Raw genomic sequence first — 10,646 nt, forward strand, 5'->3', positions numbered from 1 at the left:
TAGTGTCTGAATTTGGTGGTTGTTTATGGGATGGATCCCCAAATGGGGCAGTCTCTGGATGGTCATTCCTTCAGTCTCTGAGAAGCAGTGTTTTTACTAAAATTGGACGACGGGCTTGTTGATATATTGTTATTAAGTAGTACATGATGCAATGTTGTGTGATGGAGAATGAATTAAAAGCAAACATGTATATCTGAAATTGATATAAAGTCTTCAGTCTTCAACTTTTCAAGAGCCTCTTTCTTTCTTTTTTTTTTTTTAAGGTCTATTTGTTTATTATATGTAAGTACACTGTAGCTGTCTTCAGACACTCCAGAAGAGGGAGTCAGATCTCGTTACGGATGGTTTTGAGCCACCATGTGGTTGCTGGGATTTGAACTCCAGACCTTTGGAAGAGCAGTCAGGTGCTCTTACCCACTGAGCCATCTCACCAGCCCTCAAGAGCCTCTTTCATGTCCTAGTTCCTCAGGCTTTAAATCAGAGGGTTCAACATTAGAATCACCAGGGTGTAGAACAATGATGTTATTTTGTCTTGATCTAGAAAGTAGGAAGAATTTAGATGGAAATACATAAAGAGCAGAGTTCCCAGAAAAATGCAACAGTCAGGTGGGAGGCATAGGTAGAGAAAGCTTTGAAACTTCCATCAGCAGAGCAGATCTTGAAGACTGATGAGATGATATAACAGTAAGAGACAAGAAGTCCAGAAATTATATTTAGTTAATAAACTACAAATTGTGGAAATAGCTCACTCATTCACCTCTGTTTCTGAGCAAGATATTAGTACAAGAGATGGAACATCACAAAAAATTGGTTGATGTCACAGAAACACAAACTGAAGGCCAGGGTTGTATGTATCAAAGTATCTGCTGTTCCCACCAGGTAAACCCCAGCCATCAGGAGGGAGCACAGCCGGCTGGACATGTTCACTGTGTAGAGCAAGGGGTTACTGATGGCCTGGTATCTGTCATAGGCCGTCACTGCCAGCAGTAGACACTCAGAATCTACAAAGGCACAGAGGGTGAAGAACTGCAGTGCACAGCCACCTGTGGAAATGAATTTCTCCTCAGCTAAAAGATTCACCAGCATCTTGGGTCCAATTGCTGTGGAATAGCAGAGGTCACAGAAAGAGAGGTGGCTGAGGAAAAGTACATGGGTGTGTGCAGCTGAGTGTCCACTCTAGTTAAGATGATCATCCCAAGATTGGCCAGAAGATTAATGAGATAAACAAGTAGGAGTGTGATAAAAAGGGTTATTGGTAATTCCCAAGAAAATGAATTCTTCCAGAGAGGAGCAATTTCTCTTGCCTATGTTTCTTGGATAAACTTTAAAAATTAAGAAGCAGATATTCAAAATACATTTATTATGCAGAAATTTATTTTATTTTTAATTTATTTTATCCTCAAATACACATATAATTATATTTCAATCTTCAAATAAGGTTGAATCATTTAATTTTAATAATCTCTCTCATATAACAATTAATAAGCTCTGGAATCTAGAAACTATTCTTTCCAAATATCACTTACATTTTAGTTTTCCTGAACTATTGATTTCCTTAACAGGGATAATATATTCATATTATATTATCTTATAATCTTAAAAATAATATATATTCACCTCCTAAGTTAGTGAGAATAAGTGGCAACATACTGAAATTTCAAATTCACTCTACTTAATATTCCGATATGTATAAAATTATTCCCCAAACATCAAGATTCTATGAAAAACTCTGAGTTTTAAAAGTGAGACCCCTATTCCTAACTAAAAGAACAACTAATATTTTTCAACTGTTTCTCAGCAAAGTTTCTGTTAATTAGTATATGATAAGGAAAAAATAATTCCCCAAAACTTTTGTTTCCAAATATAATGGCTAGCCATCATACATGTATAATATTTGGAGGGGGTGGCATTTAGAACCAAAAGAAAAATCTTGTAGTCATTCAAAGGAAAAGACTAAAAAATGGTGTAATTAACATGAAGTCATATGTGTACACACACACACACACACACACACACACACACACACACACACATATATATATATATATATGCACAGCTGAAGATATTGTGTATTTCATATTAGAAACACTGAAACAATGTGAGGCTAACTGAAGAGTAACAAGATATATGGCCTTCTGCATATGTGCCATTATGTAAATTTTTATGATTTTTGAAGTGTGTGTGATTTAAAAACATAGGAAAATTAGAATATAGCCATTTATCTTTATAGGAGAATTTGCCTATCTATATCTATCTATCTATTTATCTATATATATCTTACTGAGAGTTGAAATTTACAATTTTTTTAAATTTTTATTTATTATTATATGTAAGTACACTGTAGCTGTCTTCAGACACACCAGAAGAGGGAGTCAGATCTTGTTACGGATGGTTGTGAGCCACCATGTGGTTGCTGGGATTTGAACTCTGGACCTTCAGAAGAGCAGTCGCGTGCTCTTACCTGCTGAGCCATCTCACCAGCCCCAATTTATTATTTTAATATAATGCTTCCATAATCTTTATCTTAATAAAGTTTTAGAAAAAGGTAATAAAAAATTCAGATAAAACACAGTCCTTGAATTTATACATATATGTACACACAAATTGTAATTAATAAAGACTGGTTTCCAATAATCTATTAAAATGTGGTTTAATAGATACTGAGACAATCTTTATTACTGAATATAAAATAGTATTTTAAATAGATTTTAGACATATTGACCCAAGTAGGATACAATCATTCATTAATTTTAAAACTATATTGATCTTTTCTGAAAAGGTAATTTTTTGTTTTTGTTTTTGTTTTTGTTTTTTTTTGTGTGTGTGTGTGTGTTTGAGACCGGGTTTCTCCTTGTATCCTTGGCTGTCCTGTAACTCACTCTGTAGACCAGGCAAAAAGGTAATTTTTAATCTTATTTTATTGGATTAAGAGTCTAAGGAGTCGGAGCGCTCGTGAGCCTCCCGTCTTTGCGCCGCCGGAGTGCTGCGCTGTGGGCAGTTGCGGGAGAGCGGCGGGCCGCCGGGGCGACAGCGCCCTGCCTCGCTTCGCGGCCTTGTTCCTCGCTGCCTGAAGCCACGATGCCTCAGTTCCAGACCTGGGAGGAGTTCAGCCGGGCGGCCGAGAAGCTCTACCTGGCGGACCCCATGAAGGTACGGGTGGTTCTCAAATACAGGCATGTTGATGGGAATTTGTGTATCAAAGTAACGGATGATCTAGTTTGTTTGGTGTACAGAACAGACCAAGCGCAAGACGTAAAGAAGATTGAGAAATTCCACAGTCAGTTAATGCGACTTATGGTGGCCAAGGAATCCCGCAATGTCACTATGGAAACAGAATGAATGGTTTGACATGAAGACGACTGTTACGTTGTTGGGAAGTAATCAGCTTTGAAACTGAGAGTGTTGGGGAGGATATACTTACGTAACGGAGCTGTCAAAGCCGAGAGACCAGCCTGCGTCCTAAAGTTTGCTTTAGAGAGTAGGAATGTCGGGGTTTCCAGTTAGAAAACCTTTATTTTTGGAAACGGAATAAAAATCTCTTAGAAACTTTTGCAGATAATTTGATGTTGGGCAAATATATATAATTATTTTTTCTGGTAAATTCATGTCAGTAATTTGTTGAAGAGTTAACAAGAAAAGGTCTTTCTAGATTGTGTCTAAGATGAAATAAAATGTAACTTTTGCTGCAAAAAAAAAAAAAAAAAAAAAAAAAAGAGTCTAAGGAGTCTACCTGAGGTGAGTTGATTTTGCTTAGCAGAAAGGGGAAGGCAGCATTTTATTATTTCATGTACCACATGGGATTTATATCCCTGCAGCCCTTCCCCTTAGGATTTGTTGTTATAAAAACATGTTATTACTTTTACTTATGGTCTTTTACTCTCTTGTGAGTACATGACAGTCCTCATTAAAGATGGAACTATACTTTCTTACTATAGTCATCAACTTGGTATGCCAAAATAAAAGTTTCAAATTAAATTTATATTGGAAAATATGTAGAACATGTTGTTAAAAGAAGGCAAGCACTAGTCTCAAACACATTGTGGTAGTCATGTAGTGTTTCTAAGGCTAGGAAAATTTTGGCTTGGTGAGAATATAAAACATAAATCTTGTGTGTGTGTGTGTGTGTAATGAATGTGCCACAACATAAATAAAATTACTAAAGAAAACAGTCCATCAATTAGGGAATTTTCCAGTTGAGATTGCTGTGTCTATGTCTATGAGAAACTGTATTGAATGATATGCGATTGATAGGTACCATCCCTGAAATGGGTCTGGGAGGATAACTAAGCACGAGACTGAGCAAGCCAGTAAGTAGCATGCTTCTGTGGTTGCTGCTACAGTTTATATTTGGGTTCCAGAACTGATTTCCATTGATTATGGACTATGAGCTTGAAGTACAAGTTGATAAAAGTTTTTCACTCCTACCCTAAACAGAAAAACAGAACAAAATCATACATAAGTTGTGAACTTCCTTATACTTAACTCAAAGGAGGTGGTTCTAAAAAGATATGTGAAGGATTTGGCAGGAAAGTTGAAAGAGCTACCTACGTCTTTTGTCATCAAGAGAAATGTATGAAAAGTCCCATGCACTAGACATGTAGTTTCAAGGTTTGGTGTTTGGCCTATTGAATTTTGCTATATTTGTTCATTTTTCCTTTTCCTTCCCTTTTCTTTTCTTTTCTTTTCTTTTCTTTTCTTTTTTTTCTTTTCTTTTCTTTTTTTTCTTTCCTTTCCTTTCCTTTCCTTTTCTTTCATTTCATTTCTATTCTTTTCTTTCTTCTCTCTCTCTCTATCTCCCTCTGTGTGTGTGTGTGTGTGTGTGTGTGTGTCCCTGTCTCCATCTCCGTCTCCGACTCTGTCTCTTTCTTTTGAGTCATTCTTTGATGTGACTCCAATTGTTCTATTTTGGACTAGAAATATTTAATCTTTGGCAACGTGTTGAAAATATGTAACTTGATTTTGCTGTTGATGATTATTTCCTACATAGGAATTCACAATTAAGAATTTTAAACCCATAAAGCGATGAAAAACTAGTAAATATTGAGCTTTTTGATGTTTGTGTGAATGCATTTTACATTGTGATATTGTTACAAGACTATAGAAATAAGTGATGCAAAGCTATCTTAATATTAATAGGTTGACAAGGTATAGGGATACAATGGTTATTGTTGATAATTTGAAAGGAACTACAACCTCTTAGGATATAACTCCTTGGACATAATATGCCACGAGAAACAGTTAAACAAAAATAAAATCATAGATTACTGTTTCCCATTAATATAGAGTCAAAACATTTTAAATTAAATACTAGCAAATTTTATTAAATTGTTCATTAAAGCTAGCCTCATCTTGATCTAGGCAAAAGTAGTTAAAGAAATGAATGCCAAAAAATGAGTTACATTAACAATTACAGAAGTTGGAAATAAAGTATTTGTGTTCAGGAGTTGCTCTAAAAACCATAAGAACACCGACCTCAGTTAGACCTTGATAGTTTATTGAAGGCATACCTCAAGACTGATCGATCAGGGATACAGCTCACAGATTGTGGAGTTGAAAACTTTGACCCTGTACAGTGTTCAGTGCAGGTTTATATAGGGGAAAATAACATAATGAGCTCATAAACAGATATAGAGTGGACTGCCTAAGTAGATAGTGCTTGGGCTGAGAGGGTGGTCAGTCTTTTACCAAGTTTCTTTAGTAGTTTAGACATAACAGTTCAAATTAACCCCTATCTACCCTAGCTCTGAGTGAAAGCCACAGTTGGATGAATTACAACAACAACAAAAACAATAATAATAATATAGTCTCAGAACATAACAGGATGTATGAGCAGGCTGGCCTCACTCTGAGCCAAACTAGTTTTCTATTTCTATAGTCAGGCTGCCGTTTATGCTGGCAATATGGGATAGATGGCAGGCCTAAAGCAAAATGGGTAATTTTATGCCACTTAAGTAATGCCAGGGAAGCAGGTCAGAGAAGCAGGCTTCAACATAAAGATTATTTCAATAAATACAAAGAAGGAAATCTACTGATGGGCCAGACTTACTCCATCTAAGGATCAAAAGCCATTTTGTTACTTCAAACTAAGTTTCAGTTTACTGTGAAACAAAATGTATATTTTCTGGTATTTAACTTGTGCCACATACTGACCTTCACTCTAGAAAATAGCACAAAACATTCTGCCAAGTAATCTTAAACTTCTATCTGCTTCTGAATTTTGCTTGCCAAGTGTCTATGTCATCAAATTTATTCTCTAAACACCCAGTTTATGTGTTTGTCCAATAAAATAAAAGCCTAGAAATTTAACTAGCTGCAGCTCTATTGAACCTAGGTTTAGGGGGAAACAGTTCTTGGAATGTCTTTGCTGTGCCCAGAATTAAAACAAACCTCTGAAAATTCAGTCAATGCATTAATTATAAATGATGAAGTGAAAGTATGTCTGATTAATTAAAATGTGATGAAAAATGTGCTGGAGTTAGTGGCAGGAGCTATGGATGAGATTATGGACATTCTGAAAAGACATGTGAATTTTTTTTTTTTTTTTTTTTTTGGTTTTTCGAGACAGGGTTTCTCTGTATAGCCCTGGCTATCCTGGAGCTCACTTTGTAGACCAGGCTGGCCTCGAACTCAGAAATCTGCCTGCCTCTACCTCCTGAGTGCTGGGATTAAAGGCATGCGCCACCACGCCCTGCTGACATGTGAATTTTAAAGTGTCTTTTTTAAAGGGTGGATATTATAAGGTTGGATAGATGCTGTTTGTATATCTTGCTAGTGTAAAAGATAACTACCTGGCTTTGGGCCCTACTACTCACATGACAGCTGACAATCTCTTGTAACTTTGGATATAAGAGATTCAACGCTCTTTTCTGCCCTCTGTTGGCATTAAACACTCATGTAGGATGCATAAACTCAGGGAAAAAACAGTCAGACACAGAAAATGAAAATAAAGAATTTTTTTTTTTTAAAAAGTACAGTGTTTTTTCGAAGTGAGATAATAGAGCAAATAATTTAATGCTGAGGAAGAGAGTTGGGACTGGTTAAGTGTGACTCATTAAATTTTGAGTTACTAGATTTTGACTTTGGAGAGAAAAGTTTAGTCATCTAATATTGTATACCATAATATGAGTGTGTGTATGTGTGTGTTATGTTGTAGTATCCATATTGAAATTGAGTAATTAATGAAAATAGTAAACACTACATGCTACATCTTTGCTAAAAATAATGATGGGCTTATAGGGAAAAATATAGAAGAAACTAATCACTCATGACAAATCCTGGGAGAAATGATTTCACAACCTTCAGTCCCAAATGACAATTGGAACAATAAAACATCACCATCACAGTGTTCAGGCACCTAAGAGCTACTCTTGTAAGGTGAGTTCCTATATGTCTGTATCTTTAGAAGCAGGGTAAAGCAAAACAATTTCAATTTATTTCTTTATAAACAGATGTTTCCATGGTTATCCTTCTGTCTGCTCAACTTAAAAAATTACTAGGTGTAATGAATGAAAATAATTTTTAAACAGATTCATGAGTCTCAAATATCTTCATAATATCAGCAACATAGCATTTGGACCATTTTAATCTAGTCTTCTTAGATAGGAAATCCCTATTTCCTCTTAGTTTATACCTATATATATTTAAGTGATTTAAATATGAAATATAAATGGTTGGCTTAATGTGTCACAAATAATGCATGCCATGTCAGTGAATTATAAAATAAATTCCATATTATTTACATAATCTAAAAAGGCAATCATTTCCTTTTTACTGTCCATCTAAACACATGTATACATGTATACATATGTGCATATGTTTCACATGTGCATAAAAATAAACATATTTGCAAGTACAAAGCAGGTGGATTTTAGAACATTTATTGTACTTAATTGAAATTGCTGGTTTTCATTGTGATGAAAACTTGAGTACTGAAATTCAACTGTATGTGATAAATTCTTTGGATACTGCTTGTCTTTAGAAATCTAACTCATTAATTTCATTATCCATTGGTACCAGAACACTGCTACTGTTGGGTAAGGAGTACTACTGTAAAACATAATAGATTCTAGAATCAAAGATCAAATAAGTTTGATCTTATGTTTCAGCAAATGGTAGAGTCAAGAAATGTAGACCAAGAAAATTTGCAAATTTTGAAACCATATAGATACAAACAAAAAAAGTTAAAAGATTCTATACTTATGTTTATTTATAAATATTTATTATAAATTATATATATATATATATATATACATACAACATAATAGACTTTTGCTGTCAATTTATGAGTGAGGGCATGAAAGTTGGTTGATGTAAGGAAGCAGGTCTAGCTGGATTAAGGAAAGGGAGGGAGAAGTGGTATAAGTTTATTTAAATTAAAGACATTTTATAATATAACAAGACAACATGAAAATGACTAAACATCTTATTTGTTAGTAGTAAATGTTTGTGTTCTACATTTTTATAATCAAACAAGTTTAGTTACCATAGTTATCAATCTGACTGACTATCTCTAAACCAATACTAAAACAATCAAGAATAAAATATCTAAACTGATTTGAATAATTAATGTCTTAAAGAAAAAATAATATCTAAAACTATAACTTGAGTCTAACATTTGTTTTTATTTCATATTGTACAAAGATCAAGTGAGTATGAGTATTTAGATATCTAAATCTATCTAATGAAATAGTTAACCTAAACCTTTTGTACATTAGAGAATATGTATAAAGTCCTGGACCTCTAATGGTGGATAGTTTCAGTTTCTTGACTGTCCATCCCAGATATTGGTCATTTTGTTACTGAAAAAAAAGGTTAAGAAAGTGTTGCAGAAAAGAAACAGGATTCAGAAATGTTTATAGTATACATTAGATGAGAAATGAGTTAATTATAATCTACCTCACAAATACACTGTTGATATCCAGCAATAAAAATAAATTTTTAATATTTTTACTTATAGACTGGAAGAAAGAATGAATATAGGAAACTGTTCCTTGAATGAATTCATTTTTGTGGGAGTTACCAATAACCCAGAGATGAAAGGGACGCTGTTTACCATATTTCTCCTCATCTATCTCATCAATCTTCTGGGAAATATTGGAATGATCATTTTGATCAGAATGGATCCCCAGCTCCACACACCCATGTACTTTTTCCTGAGCCACTTGTCTTTCTGTGATCTTTGCTATTCCACAGCAATTGGTCCCAAGATGCTGGTAGATATGTTTGGCAAGAACAAGTCAATTCCTTTCTGGGGCTGTGCTGTGCAGTTCTTCATTTCCTGTACCTTTGCAGATTCTGAGTGTGTGCTGCTGGCAGTCATGGCCTTTGATAGATACCAGGCCATTAGCAACCCCTTGCTCTACACAGCAAACATGTCCAGCAGGAAGTGTTTCATGTTCATGGCTGGCGTTTACCTGGTGGGAACATCAGATGCTTTGATACATACAACTTTGGCATTCCGTTTGTGTTTCTGCGGGTCTAATGAGATCAACCACTTCTTCTGTGATCTACCTCCAATTTACCTTCTCTCCTGCTCAGATACTCAAGTAAATTACCTGGCACTATTCACTATTTATGGCTTCCTTGAACTGAGCACCATCTCAGGAGTCCTTGTTTCTTACTGTTACATCATCTCATCAGTCTTAAAAATCCGTTCAACTGAAGGGAGGTTCAAAGCTTTCTCCACCTGCACCTCTCACTTGACTGCAGTTGCTATTTTTCAAGGAACTCTACTCTTCACGTATTTTCGACCAAGTTCTTCTTATTCCCTTGATCAAGACAAAATGACATCTCTATTTTATACCCTTGTGATTCCTATGCTGAACCCACTGATTTATAGTTTAAGGAACAAGGATGTGAAAGAGGCCTTGGGGAAAATGAAAAGGAAAAGATAGATTTAAATATTTATTCAGAATACATACCACATTCCTTTATTCACATAAAAGTTTTTGCTATTCACTATGTTTTCCAGGCTGGCTTTGAAATTGTGAATTCTTGCCTCAGTCTACCGCATTTGTTTATCTTTAATTGATTAAATTAAATGTAATAGGCTTTTACAGGTACTTATTTTTTTATTCTTCTCATTTGGACAGCTTTTTCAAGTGTCTCATTGAAACATTATTTTCATCATCCAAACTAATGGACCCACACTAGTAAACATTGCATAACAGAGCAAGGCGTAGTCTATCAAAATGAAAGTAGGCTACCAAATTAAGTTCTGGATAAAATTATATATATTATATTATATTATTATATTATATTATATAGGTACTTTATTGTAATTTGTCTTTTTCTTTCATAGTGAACCATCTTTCATCTATCATCATAAGGGCAATCATCTGACATAAGTGATGAATAAAAACTACATGAGCAAACTAATAGCTCCTAATCAGCATCAAAACTGTCATAGAGTAAAATCTGTGTGGAAATATTTCTTGAAATAACATATAAGTCTGGTTTTCAAAGAACCAGCAATGTTGACAAAGATACCCTGTCACACATCTAAAGATATACTCACCTGTAGGGAACCACGGAGCTGGTTTGGCCTAGCCACCTTGGGATGAATCAACTTTTCAAGTTAGAGCCCATGACTTCTAAGGAATAATATGCCTTCCACTTCCTGAGAGATTGACATACTCCCTCAGGCA

At 34.9% G+C, this 10,646-nt stretch overlaps 1 protein-coding gene and 2 pseudogenes across 1 annotated transcript; 2 read left to right on the top strand and 1 right to left on the bottom strand.

Annotated features, from left to right (window-relative positions):
- Olfr1127-ps1 (olfactory receptor 1127, pseudogene 1) lies at positions 401–1,304 on the bottom strand (annotated as a pseudogene).
- Gm13736 (predicted gene 13736) lies at positions 2,945–3,688 on the top strand (annotated as a pseudogene).
- Positions 8,970–9,893, top strand: Olfr153 (olfactory receptor 153). The gene has a single exon (NM_206823.1). The coding sequence runs from the start codon at positions 8,970–8,972 to the stop codon at positions 9,891–9,893; it is 924 nt and encodes a 307-aa protein (NP_996559.1).
- Positions 9,894–10,646: the final 753 nt, after the last annotated feature.

The sequence above is a fragment of the Mus musculus genome, chromosome 2 (assembly GCF_000001635.26).
Source record: "Mus musculus strain C57BL/6J chromosome 2, GRCm38.p6 C57BL/6J".
NCBI lineage: Eukaryota > Metazoa > Chordata > Mammalia > Rodentia > Muridae > Mus > Mus musculus.